The sequence below is a fragment of the Pholcus phalangioides genome, unplaced genomic scaffold, assembly GCF_987345545.1.
Source record: "Pholcus phalangioides strain wild (caught in Gottingen) unplaced genomic scaffold, Ppha-v1.0 ptg000010l_1, whole genome shotgun sequence".
NCBI lineage: Eukaryota > Metazoa > Arthropoda > Arachnida > Araneae > Pholcidae > Pholcus > Pholcus phalangioides.
Genome location: NW_028301603.1, coordinates 6381036 through 6405230, shown reverse-complemented (window position 1 = coordinate 6405230; position 24195 = coordinate 6381036). Strand labels below are relative to the sequence as shown.

General features: G+C 37.4%; 1 protein-coding gene across 1 annotated transcript in view; it reads right to left on the bottom strand.

Moving 5' to 3' along the window:
- Art4 (arginine methyltransferase 4) overlaps positions 1 to 17688 on the bottom strand; it is a 33047-nt gene extending 15359 nt beyond the window's left edge. The window contains exons 1-4 of the mRNA XM_089237479.1: positions 17307 to 17688; positions 11907 to 12041; positions 6658 to 6758; positions 1507 to 1611 (exon numbers count right to left, since the gene is read on the bottom strand). Of these exons, the coding sequence (XP_089093605.1) occupies positions 1507 to 1611; positions 6658 to 6758; positions 11907 to 12041; positions 17307 to 17439 (474 nt within the window). The 5' untranslated portion in view covers positions 17440 to 17688. The remainder of the gene's footprint in view (positions 1 to 1506; positions 1612 to 6657; positions 6759 to 11906; positions 12042 to 17306) is intronic.
- Positions 17689 to 24195: the final 6507 nt, after the last annotated feature.

Sequence of the window (24195 nt, the reverse complement as noted above, 5' to 3'; positions counted from 1 at the left end):
GAAGAACTATCGTTGTAGTCCTGTTGCTCTCTTTGTGGTGAGACTTTCTAACGGGGAGATCAGTCCACATTTGCAGCTGACGGGGACTTACAACATGGCACTTTAAAAAGTGTCCTCCAAGCTAAATGAGAACTCATAGAAAACTCAAAATTAGTTCTAGACATTTTAAACATTTGGTAGTATCTTATTCATATTCATCAGTCAGCAGAAAATAATTTCAAGGAGTACCACAGTTAAAAATAAATGTAAAAAACATAAAATTCAAAATTTCCTTCAGGACAGAGGAAGTTATTCATAGCTTTGAAGCTCTTCAACTATTTTCAGCTCTATAGAGTTTCATGAATTCAAAAGGAGTTTTTATGACACATTTTTTGCATTTAAGGTATCCAATTGCCTTTCTTAGAAATTTTCTCTAGAATTTTACTGGAGTGAACTTTATATAATATCATTTTTAATAGAAAGTGTCTCCAAAATTGTGAGAACAATAATAAATTTTTGACTGCTTATGCCATTTTTTTAAAATCAAAAAGCCATTTCATGTTAAATTTGAAGCAAAATTTGAAACACTATTGTAAAAACATTTCTGTGAATAAACTTTTTTTACTTTCATAATACAATCAGCTAAAGATGATTTTGATCATTTGATCACACCATGGTCATTTTCTGCACACGGGGGCTAATTAGACCGGGACCTACAACTTATTGCCGGTTCCGAATGGCAGGCTTGTTCATCATATGTGTTCAACCTCTCGATGAGTATAAAAACTCATCGAGAGGTTGGTACGCTAACCCCTCGATGGGGGGACTCCCTGCGGTAACAATTTTTTGCTGCGGTCAAGTCGCCGTTTTTTGTCATACCCCTGTCAGGAAAGTTTTCTGACAAGGACGAACTGGGTATCGAACTCGCGACACCTCTAAACATCCTTTGGTACTTTAGGCGAGCATCTTATCGACCTGGGCTACCGCGCCCAGCTAAAGATGTGGATTTGGTACCAAAATATAAAGGATTGTGTGTATGGTACACTCATAAGTTTCACCCAAATCTGTTAATTTTTTGAAATTTCATTCCACATACCTCGTATAAAACAATGTAATTACCCAAATACATAGAACAGACCCTAGATTTTGGCCTTAACAATATAAGACAGAATAATATCAAATTAAATTTTTGTAATGATACAATCATTAGGTTTTTAGAAATCATGTTTCACACTGAGGTAAAATGTCAAAAACTGCAGTGTTCACAAAACTTGTTTCAAGTTTTTATTCCTGAATTAGCCTATTGTATATCAAAAATGCAACACTAAAAGTGAAAGTAATTTTGGTTCTAAGTGTCAGAGGCAAGGCTTGCTTTGAAATCACGAGAAATGCAGCTTTCATAAAAAATAAAATAAATAAAAACAGATATTATCTTCCAAGATGATGTTTTAAACGTAGTCAGACACCTTAAGGGAGTTTCAACTATTAGGATTCATAAAATAATGTCTCTATAACAGCAAAACTCACTTTGTCCTTGAAGTCTTCTAGATTCGCCAAGATGGCTCTCTGGTAAGTAGATGTCCGAATGTAGTCTTGCATCATATTTTGTTGCTGAGATAAATACCCATAGAACTGAAAAATCAAAAGTTTCGACATATAGAACAGATGAAACTATAAATCACAATGTGAATTCAAACATGTGAGCATGAATACTACATTTGGTTGCTACAATTCTTAAGCATATAAATTAGATGTTACAATTGGAAATTTAATTCCAGAAACTTCGTGTTTTCGAAACACTTCCTTTGACACCAGAATTCGATAATTCAATCGTTACTGTTACTAATATAATCTTTTTCTATGGGCATAGAAACTAATATCATACCAGGATCTAGAGTTTATACAAATACAGAGGCTACAGAACAGGCAAATTGCCCAACAAGGTCGCAAAGCAGTTGAAGCTGTTGTTGAAGCAGTTGATTGATGGCGTATTAATAACTCATGGTTCATCCTATCAATCTTGTTGAAAATTTTAAACACTTCAATCATATCCCCCTCCCTGGCACCTACATTCTCCCAATGTAAAATTATTCAAGAAATCAAGTCCTTCTTCATAGTTCAAGCCTTGTGTGCCAACAAGAGCACGTGTAGCTCTTTTCTGGAATGGAAGAATCACTTTAAGCAAATGCAAAGCAACATTTTTAAGAATAAAACGAAGCTATATGCTGTGTTGCTCATGGCTGAACAATGTTGAGAAAACCTAAGCCCCTCATCAATGAGAACTCCTAAATTGGTGATCCTAGTTGCATCCAGAATAAGAATATGATTCGTAAGTGAAATATGGGGTTTTCAAACCAAAATGAGTGATCATACACTTATCAACACTAAACATCACACTCCATTCTCCACACTCCACACGCCCATGCTGCAATCATATTCAAGTTCGAGTGGAGAATGTCCCATCAATTGGATTCACAAAACTACTCCCCATTAGCTTCACATGGTCTTCAAATTTGCTAACCATCTAGTAGATATCCTGATCAAGTTTATCAATACAATGTGTAAAAATATGGGACCAAGGACACTTCCTGGAGGGACTTCCATTTTATTACTTGTCCAATCAGAAAATTCCAGTAACCCACTGTGACCATCTTGCAACCACGATTCTATCCCACTTCAATAAATTACCTCCAATCCCAATCTCATGTAAACACTTCAATAGTTTAACATGTTGGATCCAATCAAATACATTCTGGAAATCAAGATAAGCTGTGTCAACATTTTTGCCATTTCCCAAAGCCTGTCACATGATCATAGATGCAAAGAAGGTTGGTTACACATGACTTTCCCTTCCTCAACCACGCTGGTTTTTGGACAACACATTCTATTAATCCCTGATCATCACTGATTTTCTATTATTCCCATCCATTCATTTCACCTTTTGATAATAATTTCCAAAATTTTCGAGAGGGAACTCATCGAACTCACTGGACGGCAATTTGACATGATTTCTCTACTACCATTTTTGAATATCGGAACCACATCAGCAAGCTCCCAATCCTTTGGGACGATACCCTCAGCAACACTGCTTTGTAAATCTGTGTAACTTGCCCCAACAGTTATTTTAGCACATTCCCTAAGGACCCTAGGATAAATATCATCTGGTCTGGGTGCTTTGCTTGCACATACATTTGATTTAGGACTTCCATATCTTCTACTTAAATATCGTTGAGGACTTTATCATCCCATGACACAACCAAATTTTGAATAACACCTTCCCTATTAAAAACTGATGGCAAAAAGTCATTGAAAGCACTACATATGCCTACATCACTCTTTACCTTACACCCATCTATCAAGACAGGGCCAATTGTCACCTTACATCCACTGTTGGCATACTTGAAAAATGAAAACAGCCTATCACTGATTTATAGCCGATTACAAAGTAGCAGCAATGTGCTAAAAATGCTAGAAAAACCAAATTAACCCAATTTGGTTCTTCTAACCTGGGAGCATCTGGTTTTTCAGATTGAGTAAGAAGTTTGACTCTGCTGCTGAGCAATCGAGTGGGTATTGCAAGGGCTTTGAATTACAAATTTTAATTCAAATTTTAATTCAAATTTTATGAAGTGCGTGCAGATTAGCAGCAGTTGCCAGGGAATAAAAAATAACAAAAAAACATAGGTGCCAGAGAAAGTTGTTAGGAACCAAACATTTTTTTCGAGGAAAATTTTTCCAAAATAATGTTCCTTTCAGGTTTTTTTAGGACACCATGATTGCTTTCCATGTTGGTAGATATGCTGATAAAAATTTGTTCTTCTCAAACTCTAACTTAGTACAGTAATACCTTGGTTTTCTGTGATTTCGGTTGCCTTGGATTTTATCGCAGTGCTCACGTGACCTTTTTGCCAATTTTTTGCTCTCCTGTTCAGTGTGGTGATGTTTCTCATTGTCTGAGCATCACTCCGCATGTCTAGCCAAACCATTCCATGCGATTAAAGAAAGTTTCCAGCGTAACATTATCATTAGGCCCTTCCTGTGGAAATAGTCCTTAGTCATTTTTATAGATTTTATTTTGTCTTACCTTTATTTTTTATTCCCGGGGATTCATCCGCGAGATCGTATGTCGCCAATCAGCCATCATGTTTACGTTCTGACTGTTGCCAATTTCCATATGTCAAAGTTACGTAACAGTACTTTATTCCATATAAATATGCAAATGAGATATTGTTTGTTAAAAGGTTTATATTAATTTTTCAGTACCATCAATCCTTAGTGTTGATTGATCATCCACTATCCATATGAACAAACAGTTCCCCCAATATAAACTGAAGAGCCAAAAAAACTGGTACAGGCATGCGTATGCAAATAAAGAGATATGGAACCAATCAGAGTACGGAGCTGCGGTCGGCAACGCCTATATAACACAACAAGTGTCTGGCATAGTTGTTAGATCGGTTACTGCTGCTACAATGGCAGGTTATCGAGATTTAAGTGAGTTTGAACGCGGTGTTATAGTCGGCGCATGAGAGATGGGACATAGCATCTCTGAGGTAGCGATGAAATTTGGATTTTCACGTACGACAATTTCACGAGTGTACCGTGAATATCGGGAATTCGGAAAAAAATCAAATCTACGACATCGCTGCGGTCGGAAAAAGATCATGCAAGAAAGGGACTGATGAGAATCATTAAACGTGACAGATGTGCAACCCTTCCACAAATAGCTGCAGATTTCAATGCTGGGCCATCAACAAGTGTCAGCGTGCGAACCATTCCACGAAACATCATCGATATGGGCTTTCGGAGCCGAAGGCCCACTCGTGTACCCTTGATGACTGCACGACACAAAGCTTTACGCCTCGCCTGGGCCTGACAACACAGACATTGGACTGTTGAGGACTGGAAACATGTTGCCTGGTCTGACAAGTCTTGGTTCCATTGCTTCGAGCTGATGGACGTGTACGAGTATGGAGACAACCTCATGAATCCATGGACCCTACATGTCATCAGGGGACTGTTCAAGCTGGTGGAGGCTCTGTGATGGTATGGGGCATGTGCAGTTGGCGTGATATGGGACCCCTGATACGCCTAGATACGATTCTGATAGGTGACAGGTACGTAAGCATCCTGTCTGATCACCTGCCCATTGTGCATTCATGTCCATTGTGCATTCTGACGAACTTGGACAATGCGATACCCCACACGTCCAGAATTGCTACAAAGTGGCTCCAGGAACACTCTTCTGACTTTAGACACTTCCGCTGGCCACCTAAATCCCCAGACATGAACATTATTGAAATATCTGGGATGCCTTGCAACGTGCTGTTCAGAAGAGATATCCACCCCCTCTTACTCCTACGGATTTATGGACAGCCCTGCAGGATTCATGGTGTCAATTACCTCCAGCACTACTTCAGACATTAGTCGAGTCCATTCCATGTCTTGTTGTGGCACTTCTGCGGGCTCGCGGGGGCCCTACACGATAGTAGGCAGGTGTACCAGTTTTTTTGGCTCTTCAGTGTATATACTAGCAGCGTGCTGAGTATTGAAACCCATTTGATTTCTGCATTCGATTGCATCCTAGTTGATTTCTGAGGCATATCCTCCAGCTTTGCTCCGTGTGAAGGGCTGCCCCCCTTCTGTTGTCATGAGTTGATGATCCAGTTTCTTGCTGCGAAATCATCAGAGTAGCACAGCTTCTCCTCCTGTTGGTCCTCTCTTCAATTGTCTGCATGTGAAAATACGAAGGGACGCCCTCTCATCATGGGTAGAATATTGCTGACCAACTTCGGGATGTATCTGCATCCTTCTTGGCTCGCTAGTGCAAATTCTTGCTGAACTGGAGCCATCAGGATGTGATCCGGATTCTTGGACTGTTCTTTCATTGTAGAAGATGTGAGAACTCTGATAACAAAGTTTTGAAGGGTACCCTGTAGGACTGACTCAGGTAAGAACATTTCAATAACATTCTGTGATATTTTCTAATGTTAATGCTTTAAAGAAAAATTTGTTTCTTACTTTGTTAATTCTAAAAACGTTTTAACATATTGTTAATAAATGATTTAAGTGGAAAAAACATTGTCTTCCATTGTTGTCATCCGTTTGAATTAATGTTTGGAAATGCTAAAAGTAATCTGGGTATACAAACAGAATGTTGCATCAGATCCAGCAACCCTTCGAACAAGAAGGCTGCAACTTGTTTGATAATGTCTTGCCCCATTTTAGGGAAGTATTAAACAGGTGGCACCTCTCTTTGAACATGTCGCACAAGAAATTTTGCCACCTGAGCACGGATTTAATGTTTATAAAATGTGTTTTTGGTACTATTTTGGAGTTTTTAGAAGGAATTGGATTTACATTGATTCATATGAAAATAAATGCCTCGGTTTTGGATTTCGTCGATTGTTTTGGGGGGATTACCGATAAAAACCAAGATATTACTGTAAACACGAATAGAAAATTTTAGGCACCAACACCAATTTTTTGGTTACAGTGGTGATCTGGTGTCTGGGGTTAGTCAAGCCCTGGTAGTTGTGATATGTCACATGACCAGCTCTTATTTTCAGAAGTGGATATAGTACATCTGTGCCCTAAAAGCTATGAACTGGCTGCCATATATATAAACATCCTTTAAGCGTTTGAGGAAAAAAACTAATAATAAAGCTAATAAGTCACCTGAAAATACTGAGTAGCAGATGATTCATCTGTTCTGATGGCAAACATGGAGTTCTTCCCATTCTTGAAGGTATCTATGAGCTGTCGAAAACGTGACAAATCTAAGGAAAAGAAGGGGGAGGAAGACATTTCATTCAAAGAGCAAATGTAAAATGCCCCCAAATAACAAAATATTTAATGTCTGGACACTGGACCATATGTTTTGATAACAAACTTTCCTATGAACAGAATAAACTTTTTGAACACAATGATTCTCACTGCAATACAATATTAATATTTCATTATTCAAAGGTTCAGAAGAAAACAGTATCAACAGTGGGGCAGTTGAGCATAGCAACATGAGAAAAAATTGTGATTAATCTCTGTCAAGAGGGAGAAAGAGCTATCCAACACTATAATTGTCTATATCATTGTAAATATACAACATGCATATATGCGAACAGATGGAGAAAAACCGTAAATTTGTAACAATGAATCAGATTGCTTTAAAAAATAAAGTAAAAGCTATGTTTGTGGAAGGAAAAGCAGCATACAATACAGAATATACTCTGTATAACAAACTTTGATTTAACCCTACAATGCCCAAGACAACTGAAGATAACCCAGATAGGGGTGTATAAGTGTGGGAATCAAAGAGACAGGTCTACAGTGGGTGGGGGAAAAAATAAAGCAGTCAAAACTTGGATGAGCATATTTTGAGAAGAAACATCTTAGCGATTAAAAATATAGGCCTATATATGATAACTCTATAGAGGGCTACTGCAAGTCAAAATGGATTAAAATGTAATTCCCTAGAACATGTTTGACAAATATGATATTAATATATCTATATTAATTACGATAATTAGAGTCATAGTTATCTATATATATAAAATAGCATGCCCTGACTGATTGATTCATCATCACTAAGCTAAAACCGCTGAAGTTACGAATATCAAATTTGGTCAGAAGTTTTGCTTCATGAAATGAGAAGAATAACTAAGAATGGGGTTTTCTAAATTTGACACGTAAGGGGGTCATAAAGGAGATCAAAGGTAACATAGAGAAATCACGCTGAGTCAAAGCTGCTGAAGCTACAAACACAAAATGTGGCCAGTAGTTTTATTTTAGGACATAAAGGCTCACTAAGAAGGGGATTTTCAAAATTCAACCCCTAAGAGAGTCATCAGGGGGGTTCAAAGGTAGCATAGAGAAATCACACCCAGCTGAAACCGCTGACTCTATGTTCATGAAATTTAGTCAAAAGTTTTATTTTGTGATGTAAAGACTAAAGAAGGTGCATTTCGAAATTGGACTCTTATGGGGGGGGGGGGTAAAAAATGGGGTTCAAATTTAACATAGAGAAATCACTTCGAGTCGAAACCGCTGAAGGTATTATAATAATGAAATTTGGTTGGAAGTTTTGTTTCATGACGTGAAGATTAACTAAGAAGGGTGATTTCGAAATTCGACCCCTGAGGGCATCATAAAGGAATTCAAAGGTAACACAGAAATCACACTGAGCCAAAACCGCTGAAGCTATATTCATGAAATATGTGTGGTCAGAAGTTTTATTTCATAATGTAAAGACCAACTAAGAAAGTTTTTTTTTAATTTGACTCCTAAGAGGGGTTCAAAGGTAGCATTCATAAAATTTGGTCAACAGTTTTATTTCAAGAGGTAAAGATCAACTAAGAAGGCTTTTTTTTTTTTTTAAATTAGATCCCTAAAGGAGGTTCAATGGGGGAGGGGGTCATATGGAGAAATTAAACTGAGTAGAAACAGCTCTGAAGCTATATTCATGAAATTTGGTCAAAAGTTTTACTTCATCTGTTAAAGACCAATTAAGGTTGTTTTTTTTAAATTTTAAAATTTGATCCCTAAATGGGTCATAAGGTTGCATAGAGAAATCGTGCGAGCCGAAACCATTGAAAAATTTAAGAAATTTAGTCAGAAGTTTTATTTCATGATGTAGAAACTAAGGAGGTTATTATTAGAATCGTACTTTCGGTCAGTATTTTTGTACTGTAATGTAGAGAGGACACATCCAACCTTGGGGAACAATCTTCAATATAATGTAGAGATGTGCTAAGAAGGGATTTGTCAAAATTCAACCTACTGGGGGGCAGGGCCGTCTTAAGAGCATCATGGGCCCCCGGACCAAGTCATCTTTCTGAGGCCCTACCAGGCAAATTCTCGTAAATTTCAACCAGATTTCATTTTTGTGAGGCCCGGGTGGGCCCATGCCTTAAGACGGCACTGCTGGGGGGGGGGGGGGGTTTCAAAGGTTAGATACAGCAATAATCGTTGAGCGGAAATTGAAGAAGCCATAAATATGAAATTTATTCAGCATTATATTTAATAATGTAGATACCCGTTAAGACCAGATTTCGGAGAATTCATTCCTTCTGGGAAGGGTGGAATCACAAAGAGTGTGTTATATGAGGGGGAAGAATCATCATCGAGTAATTTTCAGATTGCCAAATCCATGCGAGCGAAGCCGCAAGTATCAGATAGTCATAATATAATATATAAGTTATAAGAATAATCTCAATTCTTGATTTCAGAGAAGAATGAAAAAATTCAAGTAAACTTAGTTGAAAAGACAGGAGATTTCTACAAAAGTTGGGACAATCAAAACTATGGGAATGTTCTGCAATCTTTTGGGTCATATGGCCATCTCATCAGGGTTTAAGCTAGATGAAAAATTCCTTTAGCAAATAAGTGAAAATGGGGAAAAAAAGCTTTAGCAAAATGCTAAAACATGCCAACATTGGCTTGAAGCCTGTCAGTAGTGACGAATGTTCAGCTTTGCCATGGGGGATACCCTCTAGGACAACATAATCATAGTGCAATAAATAATAAACATTCAAAATTTTATTTTTTAATTTTAATTGAAAGTTTATTAAATACAGTACATCATTGGCACTGGAACCTAGAAGGCCCAGGCCACATGACCCCCCCCCCCCCCGAAGCAACTTTCTGAGGTCGCCAGATTTCTTAAAAATTCAGGGATATTCAATGCAAGCCCAACCTGCTTACGCCCTTGTGGGCCGTATATATGGATGTCTTGCAACCCTAGACCCCATATATCTTCTTGTGTTGTTCTAAGCGTGATTCTACTTGGTTCTGTTAACCAAAGATCCCATTCCTGCTTTCTTTGTATCAGAGCATTTGCGTAGTGCATGGTCGAGCTCGACCATGCGCAAATGAAGCCGGGTCCAGACCCGCCGTGAAAAACCTGTCCACTCCTTATTTTTAACCACTCAAAAACCTGTTTTAACCCACAGCGTGAGGTGGTTTTGATGGAAAACAGGTTATTGCACGTTTGGGCATTGAGTAGAGCAGCGGGTTTAGACGTGGCTTCACAGATTGCCTTCCGTGCACAGACAAAAGAGATTGGTTCCGAGATTGTCTTCTCTCGAACTCTCTAACATGCGCATAAGAATTCATTGATATGGTAAAGATTGATGCAATTAAAAAAAAAAAAAAGTAAAACACTGCAAGAAACTCAGAGACCTGATTTTTTAAAAACTCGGATTTCTGTAATATTGAGAATGTCTCCCTTAGCTTCGTAATTTATTGCGGCAGTCTTTAGAAACTACAGACAATCCGTAGCAGTTGGTAACTCTGAAAATACTAATGGTTGATGGATGGATGTCTGCACGTTTCACAGTACTCCTGTACGTATTTTTTGCGAAAGTGGCTACTATTTCCTTTGCATTCTAAGATTTGCTTTAGCATTTTGCAAAAAATTCAACCTTAGCTTAAACCCTGCATCCCATACATTTCAGTTTTTTTTGCTCAATAGCAGCAGAACTACTGCATATCTGGCGTGTGGACTGAGAAGGATATGTAACCTTGTGTTAGACCATTCTGTATCAAATAAAGAAACTTAAAAACACACTATTAATTTATTAGTATTAATTACATAAAAAAAAATTCAAATTTCACAAAAAATTCCAAATTAAAAACTTTGCATTCATCACAAAAAACATTTTTTCAAAATCACAAATTTTGCATTCATCTGCAAAAGCAAACTAAACAAACGACATTTTAAACCTAAAAAAATTATTTTAAAGTTAGATAAATTTTCGGAAATAAGTTCAAAACAAAAAAATTGAACCAAAATTTTTAAAAAGGAAGCTATACAATCACCTTCATTCTAAGAAGATACAGAAAACTGTTGTTTTTTCATACACTTAAAAATTTTGTGTATCACTCATATTTCTTTGCAAGTTTTGCAATTCAGACATGCTGGTTTCATTTTTCTTCCTCTTAAACGTTGATATTGTGGGCTACAAACTTCAATATTTCCTGTCTTCTGGACAGGAAGAGAGATAGGGACAGAGAATATTCTGTCAAAGGACTATTATTATACATTACCAGAGAATATTCTTATAGTAAATAAGAATTATTCTCAAGTTATTTATGGAGATTATTTATCATAATACGTTATTACAAATACTCTTGAGAATACTCTTGGAGGACTACTATTATACACTCGAATCCCGTAATAACGAACTCCAAGAGACTGGAAAAATCACTTTGTTATAACAAAATTTCGTTATAAAGGAATTCCAGGCTTTTGCATTATTCCTATGTAAACTTATTTGGTGATTAGAAAAGTGTTCATTAAAATGAGATTTTTGCTATAACTGTGTTCATTAAAACGAGATTAGACTGTAAAAAACTGAAGAATATTCTTGAGAATACTCTCTTGAAAAACTATAAATAACTTGGGAATAATTCTAATTATTTTCGATAAGAATATTCCTAAGTAATTTATAAAAGTACTCCTTCCAGAGAATATTCTCTAGGATATTATATAGGCCTATAATTATATTATAAATAACAGGAGAATATTCTCATTAAGAATAATAAGAATATTTTCAAGTTATTTACAATAGTAATCCTTCCAGAGAATATTCATAAAAAAAGATTTCCTTGATAAGAATATTCTCAATTTCTCAAGAATATTCCCCTAAAGATTATTCTCCAGAATTTTACATCTCGAATCACATCTATTCCATAAATATGAAAATTATGTATCCCTATTTATTAGGTATGTGGTTTTGATGTTTTGGCTGGTATGAAGGTGAATTATCAACAGTGATTGAACATTAAATTCAGAGCAATTATACTACAACAAGTTTCATATAAAACATTTGCAATTTTCAACATAGGCATGAGCATTACCAGACACACTGACAAAGAAGGATTAAAAAGTAAGAATCTAGATATGGTCATTCAATGACAAGCTATCTTACCATTTTCATTGGAAAATCGTAGCATGATTGTGCTACCATCCTTGGAAATGATGTAAGACATGCTACCAAGTTGAGAACCATCTGTGTCTTTGAAAACCTGGATCTCCAAAAGGCATTCTGGATTCCCACTACCACCTGGATGGGAAAAACAAAAGTGCATTATAGCTTGCATATTTCAGAACCCGAGAAATTAAAAAAAAGATAATCTTTTTAATAAGAACAATCATAATTTTGAATTTGATTCTGAGGGATCACATTATTTTAACTGAATTACAGATGTTAAATTGGATTTTTGCTGGGACAGTGGCAAAATGTAAAAAAAAACCAGGCAAAAATTGGTAAAAATTATTATTTTTACTCAAGACATGAGACTTATAAAATCGTATAGTATAAAAATTAATATGCAGCAACTAAAAATATGAAAACATATTCAAATAAAATATGCATCATCCAGATTTGTTACAAACAATTCATAAGTAAAAGACTATGACTATTCATTTATGGAATTCAAAACAGATAAATCCTATTTTTAAATTTTAGAAATTTTTCGGCAAAAAATTTTGCTTCATCCCAATAAAAAATACTCATCATCCAGATTTTTTTACAAAAAATTCACAAGTTAAAGACTTTATAGTTATTTACTTATAGAATTGTAAACAGATAAATCCAATTTTGTAATTCTATTAATTTTTGCCAGGTGGCAAAAATATTTGTTTTATCCAAATGAAATATGCATCATATAGACTTGTATTCATAAGTATAAGGCTTTATAACTATTTATTCATAAAATTTGAAACAGATAAATCTAATTTTTTAATTCTATGAATTTTTGCCACTTGCAAAAAATGTGGCAAAAATTATGTTTGCCGGGATGGATTTACCGCAGTTTTTTCCACTGTGGCAAAAAATTGCCAACCCTGCCAATTTCTACTGTAAAACCTTTCTCAGACAGCTGTGAGTTCGTTGCAGTACAATGTAACACATTCTGCATTGGGGGCATAGGCCTATGTACAAAGAATTATTTTAATGTAAAAGCAGAAAAAAACCCAATTTTTTCTTGTCCTCTAGTCATTGAAGACCTTGTTTATGTTTTTTGTTGTTGATGTGCTGCAGAATAGTGGATTTCCTTTCTGCAGCAACTACTTTAATATTGCGCAGTTTGCAAAACAATATTGTTTCATCTGTACAGAATACTTTCTCACCATACTCAGAAACAAATATTTAAGTTTTAGTGAAGTCTTTGCTTCACTTCAGGCATGTTGAAAATTTGATTTAACAATACACAATCCACTCACAATCAATACAAAAATTGTTTATAGTTACTATAAGGGTAACTTCAGAAATATCACAAAAAAATAGCTAAATGTGCAAAGAAATCCGAGCCCTATCAATGATAATTTTCACAAAACAAGGAATTCTATGAAGAAAGTTTGAACAGACCCCTGATAATGTAGAAAACTTGTTTAGGCTAAGCGCTTTATTATAATGCCAACTATTGTGTGTGTGTGTGTTTGTATGTATATGAAGTTTTTTTTTTTTTTTTCCGAGAATTCCCATCACAATTTCATCTCCCATCATTTTGCATGTTTTTTTTCTTTCAAAAAGAGTTGAGGATTTATCCTTTTCATTCCACTGTCATTATAGGTCAGCATAGGTTCTATTCTGAGAATGCCTTTCCCGTTGGCAGTGGCGTGAGCCTCAAATCAAAGATACAACAAAGTTATTATTTACTGCCGTACACTGAGTGAATGTGCGGATTCAAATTGTCAATAAATGCACAGCGTACTTCTTCTCTAAAGGATAAAACAACCCATGTGATGTCACTTCTGTTAAACCAGGCTCTATATGCCCAACGAGCGCACACGGCTGTGTACTTATGTGCTCAAAGGCAAAATGTTGTAAAACACTTTCCCCAAAAAATCGAGTTCATCACATACTAGTCTCGTTTGTTAAAATTTTGTCTTTGTCTTTCAATTTATGAGGAAATAACAGAGGCAAATTGTAATAAGTCAAAAAACCACAGTGTCACATGTTGGCAATGTATTATTTACAAATTTACCATTATGAAATTTAAAAAAAAGTGACAGCATTTTGCCATCTGAGCACATTCTCAGAATTTCATTATGCATATGAATACAATGTATATATATATATTTTTCTTAATCTGGTCTTTCAATAAACTAATAGAAGCAGCCTCAAAGAATGTTCGGACCCAGTCTCACTCATACAACACTAATGTGCAAAGCCTCTCATAGACTAGTCCTTAATTTAGAGCAGAGGTTCTTAACTTCTTTTTTTGCTCATGAAGCCCCCTTTTTTAATCTATGATTTATAAGAGAGGTGGAGCTCCATTTTATTTATCTGTTTAACAAATTTACTGATTAAATTTTTTGTCCCAGAGTGGTCACAGAGCCCCTTGGAAGTACTTTGACTCGGTTCTGCTCTGCATACACAGCAGCACACACACACACATTCTCAGACTCTAAAACGTCTATATTTTGTTAACTTTATTCACCAAGAAAAACATGTGCTCATCACTTTTGTCCATAACCAACAATTGGGTACAAATAAAATTTCCTCAGCCAAAATATGCCTTCTAGAAGATAACTACACAGTAAATTATGCAATACACTGAGAAACATCATTAAACTGGAACCCCTACTGCCATCTATCAAATAAAAAACAACTGTTATTTGATTCTTTGATTAGAATTTTCAACCAGCTTTTGCTTAATGTACCGCATGAAAAAAATGTAATATGGTGTTAATAAATATTTTATGAGCAATAATATCAATTACATTTTTGAGTTTGTTTCAAAATTTTAACAGTTATTTGTTTGTTATAAAATAACATTAGTAAAACACGGGAAAAGTATGGCCCAATTTCACTTCTTTTGTGATCGTGATCCAATTATTTCTGGTTCCTGGTCATAAGCTTTTGGATTACAATCACAGCAAGCAAAAGAAAAACTGGATTTCGATGAGTGAATCATGCGCAGGGATGCATATTGGCAAAACACGGCTGAGAATGCTTTTGTGCACACAGAGTTTTAGCTGCGAAAAAAAAATCCCAGTATTGTATAAAACGGCATGATATTTTCCCACTCTGCAAAGATAGAGATTCTGTACCAGAGGAAACAACAGGTCTGTGCCAGTGAAATTAAAGAGAATGCGCCCAATATTTGAAGGATCCTTGGTACCACTGAAATAAAACGTTTTATTAAGCTCAGTGGGATTTTTTAAGCAGACTGATGTTTGCATGTTTTCATATTTCATAGATGCTAGAAGGGTTTACACACTGTTTTGATCACCCACATGCTTGCACACTCACTCTGTTAGTCATTCAAGTGGTCTGAATTTTCTTTAAATGACAGTATCGCATTACAATTCAAAACAAAGAACAGCTTTGCGAATATCAGTAGCAAAGAGTTTTCTTCTTCGGAAGCTATCTCCATTCCAAGACTTTTACAGATTCTGCGACATTTTATCATGCGTAACAACAAAAAAAGCTGAAACCGGACCCCCAGGGTTCTTATGGAACATAAAGGTTCTTGTGGAACTGAAATTGCAAGGACTGAAAGAGTATTTTCTTTAGGGGTTTTCCTTTCAAAAAAAGCTCAATTTGAAGACTTTTAGGGATTTTTCTATGAAGATACAAAAAATCGGAAGAATTAGATTTCTGACTGAAAGATTTTAATTAGGCTGAAAAATCGGAAGGCTTCCGGGTAAATCGGTAGCATTGGTACTTATGCATACTCAACGTCACTCTTTTGGCGACTTCCATGCTCACACACTCTGTAGGTAACTCATCATTCAGATGCTTGAATGAGCTCTAGGTGAATGACTGACTTGATCCCAAACTCTCTAAGCCATTCTTATGGTTAGCGCACACCACATGTGTGTGCACTGTTTTGGTCACTCAAATGCTTGAGTGCAAATGTAAGTTATCTTCCAGTATGTAAGTTATCTTCTAGAAGGCATATTTTGGCTGAAGAAATTTTATTTGTACCCAATTGTTGGTTATGGACAAAAGTGATGAGCACAAGTTTTTCTTGGTGAATAAAGTTTACAATGCTTAAGTTAAATGCTCTTTTGGTTACTGACTTCATCCCCTCACTCTCCAGGTCACTCTTTCAGTCATTCCACATGCTTGCACACTTGTTACATCACTCTTTTTGCCACTCCCATACTCACACACAGTTTAGGTCACTCACAGGCTTAAACACATTCTAGGTAACACTTCAGATCACAGTCTCCTCACAAACTCCTTAGGTCACTCACTGACCTGATTAACTGCACTCAAGATCACTCTTCTGGTCATCCACAAGTTTGACACTATTTTGGTTATTCATACTGTTCACTGTTTTGATCTGACCTGCTGCGTCTTGCTTCTGGTCATTCACTGCATGTACACTGTTTTGGTTCATGCTTACACTCTATAGATCACTCTTTTGGTCATTTACATACTTTCACACTCTAGGTCACTGGTTTCAATACTCTCACATGCTTGCAAACCGCCAAGGTCACTCTCGCTACCCTAGGCTACAAGGTGGCTAAGTCAGTGCCATCTTAACATATGGGCCCATTCATGCACGGCCAGGGGTACCAGCTGATTCAGATGACCCTTTTGGTCATTGAAATATTTACACATACTTTAGATCACTCACTGACCTGATCTCCAAGTCCTCTGCATTGCTCTTTCTGTCACTCACATACATTTTTGGTAACTCAAATGTTTGTACACACTTTAGACCACTCATAGACCTGATCCCAAGGTCTCTACATCACCCTTTTAGTCATTTACATACTGACACACTGTCACTTAAATGTTTACACGTTTCAGATCACTATTTTTTGTCACTCAAATAATTGCATACACTTTAGACTACTCTTTTGGTCACTCAAATGTTTACACATGCTTTAGATCACTCACAGACCTGATCCCAAGGTCTGTACATCGCTCTTTTGGTCATTCACATGCTCACATGAGCACTAGGTCACTCACTTACCCTGTCTCTCACGCTCTAGGTAAAGAATGGGTCACGGTTTTATCCCCAGCGGGCTGTAACAAAATTTTACTAAAATTCTTTCATTTCCCCACTCTTGTTACTTTACCCCTCTTCCTCAAATTCGTAGCCTGGCCAATAACCCGCTAAGCCTCCCCCAATCCCCGTGAATACGCCACTGACTTTACCCAGGACCCCTTCTGAAGTAACACAGACATCATTGAGCACGAAAGTTTGTTTATTAGTGGGATCGCAACACGGTTTGCCAAATTGTTGGGAGTCGATCCTGATCGGCTGAGACAAGCGGATGCCGGGGGTCAAGATCCATGGCTCGATGGATGGAGGACACGGATCAACATGATAGCGGGCAAACTCTCAATCATGAAATAACTTACCTTGCTTAAACGTTAAGCATAAATTCTCGAATTCGTCCGCAACAGACAGGGTAACTGGATACGGGATTTTCTTACGAACTTCCAACTCTTCGGACAATGATGAGACAATCACACCTTCAAACGAAGCCGCCATGATCGGTGTTATTTTTACAATTAAAAAATAAAATTTACACAATTAATAAAGCTTTGATCGAAATCGCCGATCTTAACTAAGCGAAGCTTTTCCTGTGTTGAAACGTCCGCTCAGCAAATTATCGCAGCCGTGATTGAAATTTTCAATTTCGATGAAAACATCGTGTGTTCGGTGTCCGCACAAAACACCGCACAACGAGAGATTCGCACCAAACAACAAAACAACGGCCCAGCAGCCGATGAAAGAAAGAAAAATGCTCGCATGATCAGACGACTCTACCGAGTTCGGGGCACGGAGAGCATCCTTCCGCTTTGATTCGTGAGGTATTGTAGTCACGTGACACATACATCACGTCATTGCAACCCTGACCATATTTTATAAAAAATAAATATGGGTTAATGATCAGACGACCATACGTCTGGTATTTTCACGTAGTGTTGATGATGATGATAAATTGATGGGAAATAAAGCCGCGTTTTCCTAAGAATAGGTTTGTTGCGCAGAGTGAACCGAATTAGACTATTTCGCGTCGACAGAAACGAGTTACATAATCACGCTACGCGTTTGTGTTTTCCTAGCGAGGCGCATCAGATCAGGGCGGCTATATAAAGTATATGGCTTTGGCATCAGCTACTCTGTCGTCTGCATGCTCCGGTTTGAAGGGAAGGGAAATAAAACACACAAGAGTGAAGAGAATATCGGCAAAACCGCGGCGCACGACGCATTTGACCAACACCTCCTATAACTACTCTAGCTATAGATGGCGTTGATTTGACTCCTCCAGAACCAGTCGGCCAATCACGCCCGACGTAAAGCGCTGTCGTGAGCCGTATTGCGCTCTGTAGGATAACAGTCATGCTGCTTTTTACTGGTGAGTGGACGGCGTGTCACGCTGGGCGAATCACGTTGCGCGCGACACAGGAAACGTGCTCCTAGGAAAACCCGGCTTAAACAATCAACCTCGGTTTGCGAAAACCAAAAATGATTCGGTTCACGAGCTAATCCTGGTTTACGAACACGCAAAAACGATCTAAAGCCCGAAGTAATAATATTTCAAAAGCCTGAGAATCCTTTCCCAATGAATTCCTGATTATATATAGTTACTGATTACATAGAATTATCTGATTATTATATAGTTACAAATGTAAATACATGGCTAATCAAAGTTTTTTTACTAACCAAAATAAAAGGTGCTCAATATGTGCACCTTGCTATGCACGGCATATGTCTATACAGTAGTCAAATTCGTCCCAAATTTTTGCGAGCATGTTTGCCTCCACTGCGAGAGGATTTCTGTGGACTACGTGCGGATGCGCTCCCCATTTTCGTCTGACATGCAGGGACGGCCAGGGGATTTCCCATTACACAGATAATCCGCGTCTCGGAATTGTTTATACCATCGCCTAATGCTCTTGAGCGGTAGGAAGTTAGACACCAGGGTATTGTCGACGAAAAGCACGACGAACAGTTGTTACGGACTCACGCTTCGCGAAGCTTAGAACACAAAATGATTTCTGTTGTGCAGTTGCTATCTTGACAAACACTGAAGTGACGGCCGAAGGAAGATCGTTAGCGCTACCTGTCGGCAACTGCGTGAAACTCGAGATTTCCCGCTTTCTACCTGTACATTATTCGATCAAAACGGATTAAAAGCTGAAAGTTATGATTTTTTTTAAATCGGATGATTCTTTTTTGAAACACCCTGTATTTTATGACCAGATAGTGTTGCAAGCGGAGATAGTGAGGGTTTGACCTGAAATGATACATATTCACGAAACAAGACTTTGCCCTGGCATCGTTTTCATTCCGTATGCACATCATGTCTTTCGAATTATGGTAATTTTTTCAGTGCTGGTTTGATGACAACCACTGGTTACGCATGGGAGCTGTTGTAAAAGTTCACCCTAGAAATCTTCGGAGTCTCAAAAACGGATTTAATCAAAAAGCCATTTCACACTGATTCCTACAGGAATTTTTTTTTCGGTTTACGAACTGAATTCAGTTCGGTCATTCCGGTCCGAAAATTACATTCCTTATTCTTTCCTAGTTCGTAAATTATTCCTTCTTTTTCCTTTTGCCAGTGAATGTACAATACAAATTATTTTTCCTATTTCTTTCTTTTTTTAACGCTCCCTATTTATATTTTGTCAGAAATCTCGAACTATTTCTTTTGTTATTCTAAATTTTCATCGACTATGGAATTTTTTACGTTAATTCTCAATTTTCGTTGGTGCTGGAATTAATTCTTTCAATTATTTTTATTTCATTAATTCTAAAATGTTCATTAGTTTCAGGGAAAAAAACAAAACCACAGTATGAAATTAGACGGAAAATGATGCTAGAACCATGGCTGGTTTCATTAATATATCTATAACTGAGTGTCAAAGCCCTCAAAATCTCTGCCACCCCAACACAATCTAGCCACAATATCATCCAAGCCAAATTCATAGTCCTGTAAAATATTTGCTGCCGAGTATTGTAAATGATAGCAAATGTAATACACTATTTGGAAACTGCAACATTAAAATAATGTTTTAAGAAATTATTGAGGGTGTGTTAGTTTTATGCCAAAATTATTGTAAAACATTTTTGAAAAATTTCTCTGATGTAGGGCTTCCTGAAGTTTGAAATGACCTGCTGATCCACGGATCACAGAGTGGATAATAGGAGTCGTATTTGGGGGCGTGAACATTGCTCAGAAGAAATCAAATTCTTCAAGGAACTCTTATCTGAAATTAAGAGTAATTGATAATGAATAAATAACTGAATAAATAACTAATGAATAAATAACCACGTGACCACAGACTTCTCAATTATCCTTCCTTTGAGATTAGTCTTTTCTGTGTGTTCGTAAACCAAGACTAATTCGTAAACAGAATCACTTTTCATTGTTCGTAAACGAATTGTTCGCAAACCGAGGGTTGACTGTGCTATGATTTTTGAGTGCGAGTATGTAAACATGTTAATTGAGTATTAACATACTTCCAGCCAGTGCTGTCTTAACGCATGGGCCCGGGGGGCCTCAAGAGAAAAGGGGCCTCACAAAAATGAAATGTGGTTGAAATTTCCGAGAATTCGCCACATAAGGGCCAATATATCGCCACGTACCGCTTCAGAAATATCATTTGGCCCGGGGACCCATGATGCTCTTAAGACGGCCCTACTTCCAGCTAAGTGTTAGGCTCCAGAACATCACTTTGTCCAAGGTCCCATGACTGTGAAATGCCCGTGCACAAAGCTCTTACAAGAAGGATGCTCACTGAATTCTAGCCCAGAGTAGTCGTTTGCTCTTGCTGATACGTCGGGGGCAATTTATTACGTGGGTCCATTGGATCGTCTTGTATTTCACACAGACCTATTTTTCCCGTATAATTCAGCACTTTGGAAGGATGATCTATTACCCTTTCTTCTGAATCCGTGAGTGGCCAACACCGCTGCCTCTTATCTACAGGGGGTGTTGGCTTGACCCACGGTTCGAAAGATCGATCTTATAAAATTTTTGTTCATTACAAAATTTCAGTTTTGACCAAATTCAATTGAATAAGCGGAAGGGTTTCGCTCGTGGATGACGGTAGGTGCTCTGGGCAAGACGAGGCGCCATGAGAAAAATACAGTAAAACCTGTCTAAGACGGACACTGTATGAGACGGAACCCTGGCTTAAACGGAATCAAAATATAGTCCGTTCAATGATTAGTGCTTTGATTTGCACCTTTATAAAACGGAAATCTGTCTAGAACGGAATATTATTTCAGTCATTTGACTTTCCGTCTCGTACAGGTTTCACTGTATACGGTCCAAGGAGGGAGGGGAGGGGGGGGGGGGCACGAGGTAAAAAATGGTTTAGAACCATTGCAATACAGTATTATGAGAAACATATTCAAACAGGAACTTTTGCTGCTACCTATCAAATAAAACTGTTATAGCTAAATCTTCTGTTGAAATTGTTGACCGGTTTTTAATTAATGTGCTGTATTAAAAAAAAACCAATATGATGTGATATCGGTTAATATTTTATAAGCAATACCATTCATTGAATAATCAAGTGTGCCTCAAAATCCGTCTTTGGCTATCTGTGATTGTAATCAAAAAATAATATAAACCGGAAACAATTTGATTCTATTCATACTTAGAATAAGACAACCATAATATTATTTATGGGCATTGTATAATATTTTACCATGCGTATATATTGCTTATATTTTTTTTGATTGTTTTTAATTGGGTTGCTGTATTTTTGAAATATATGACATCCATATTTGTTATGGGCATCTTTTTCTCAGCCACCTCGTTGGGCATTTTGCCTGTTGTGGCGTTGTTTTTGTATTTGTATTCTGTCTTGCTTGGAGGCAACTTGTGTTCTTGTATTCTGGAAATTCCGACGGCGATTGGTTAAAGCGTTTAAAAGTGCGCGTGCAAAAAAAGCACAACAGCCAGAAATATGTCTCAGAGTGAAAAAAATAATAATTCCAGCAGAAACCTGAAAAGGAAGACAAAAGGTCGAGTATTCTAAAACGTAGGAGGACGCTTAAAATGACGTAAAAAAGGACATCTGGTAACCCTACTCTGAAGTACCGAAAATTATTGTCTTCCCTATGGTGAAGACATTTTTCAAAAGTACAGATATCATACAGTCGAACGACCCTCTTTGTTCCATCGATAACAGACGTTATATTGGGATTTCGAGCCGTTGCATCGAAAGTAAAACGTATATGGTAGTCATCCTCTGAAAACATTTGGGACTTGAAACATTTGGGACTCTGAAACATTTGCCGCAGTGGTGGTCGAGTGGTTATAGTGACGGACTCGCAATGCGAGGATCCGGGTTCGAACCCCACAGTGGTGGTCGGCTGAAGTTGGTTTTCTGTGGTTCCCAACTTCAAGGTGCAAATGCGAGCCGATCTCCCCGTTAAAAAGTCTCGCCACAGAGAGCAACAGTCCTATAACGATAAATCATTCAATCATAACACTTCACTCATAGTTAGAAAAAAAAACTGGTGGCAGATGGCAGCACTACACATAACAAGCATTACAGAGAAACAAAAAAAACTTCACGTCAGGTTTCACTACACGTACACGCACATTCCCGCATGTACCGATTCGTTGGGGTTTCCGCGGGGGGGTGTGGTGTAGCAGTAGTAGGTAGGGCCTCCAAAAATGGCTCGGGGATCCATGATGTTCTTAAGTCAGCCACCTCGTTGGGCAATTTGCCTGTTGTGGCGTTGTATTTGTATATTTGTATTTATCCTACCGGTCGTTGTAACGCAATAATAATTGCATTTGGAATGGTCGCTATAACGTAGGGTCGATATAATGAGCGTCGACTATATGTGTCTATCTATCTAGCTCATTGTTCCACCAAACTTTTTGTTTCATCGTCCCCCCACCCACCTTCCCTCTTCAGAATTTTTTTCTCCCATCGCCTCCCAGCTCAAGCGAACCCATTGGATCCTATGCTATATCTATAGCTTCTATCGCCCCAAGGCCGGATTAAGATGTTTGAAGGCCCTAAGCACTTGAATGATTTTGGTGTGCCCCCCCCCTCTCTTATACGTATATTTTACACAATGCAAATTTGTGTGTATACTTAGTAGAGATGAGCCATCATGTATTTTTACATACTTTAACCGAGGGAATGGACCCTCAATCAAAATGGGTTTTTTTTTCCCACATTATTTGCTTCTTAACTCTACGCATCTTAAATTTTCCTTTCAGTGTTTTGATTTTAGCTTTGAAATTACAATGTTAAATTTTATTGGTTTTCCCATCCCCAAATATTCAGCTTGATCTCTCTCTATACTTTTCTTGATTAAAAATTCTTGTGAAAAATTTGTTGAAAGATTAATTTTTAAAATTATGCAAGATAGAGGCATGCATGTCAATTTTACTCTTTTTTTTTTTTTCGAACTTCGATAGACCATGGATTTACTATATAGGGTGGCCTCTGTTAATTTGCCCTTCATCTCATCAACTATTTGTCGTAGAGGAAAGGTTCCAATTTGGGAAATGCTAAAAATGTGTCCAGAAACTATTCTGTTTCAGTTTTGAGAATGAAAATACAGTGTGTCACAAAATAAAAAAAAATGATTTTACATGGACACCCTGCCCTAAAAACCCAATTAGAAAGTTGTTGCAAATACAAAAATCTGCGAAAAAGTTGCGAAAGAACATGCAAAGTAAGGGACAAGCCTCTTTCTCTCATTTATGCTGTTCTTTCCCAACTTGTCTCCGATCAGGACCGGACTTTGGGGAAGGGGTGCGAAAAGTGCGGTCGCACCGGGCCGCAAAATTTCAGGTGCCACAATTTTTTCAAAAGAAACCTTTTCCTTTTTTGGCAGATGCTTTGGAAATTTTTGATTAAAATTTAATTTTTATCCCCATTAAACTATTATTGATTGTGAAATGAGGTTTTCAGTTTAAGGCCCCAACAATATTATTTTTAGCGTTATTAGGTATGGCAGTAGCTTATTTCTAAAAGGGAAAACAGCGTATGTTATGCAAGTATTCGCATTCTTTATCCCTGAAAAAAGTCTGGCCTTTCTTTCTAAAGAATAACAGTTACGTTTGTTCTTTAGAAAGAAAGGCCAGACTTTTTTCAGGGATAAAGAATAACAGTTGCGTTTGTTAGCCGCTGTGGTGGTCGAGTGGTTATAGTGACGGACTCGCGATGCGAGGATCCGGGTTCGAACCCCACAGTGGTGGTCAACTGAAGTTGGTTTTCTGTGGTTCCCAACTTCAAAGTACGAATGCGAGCCAAT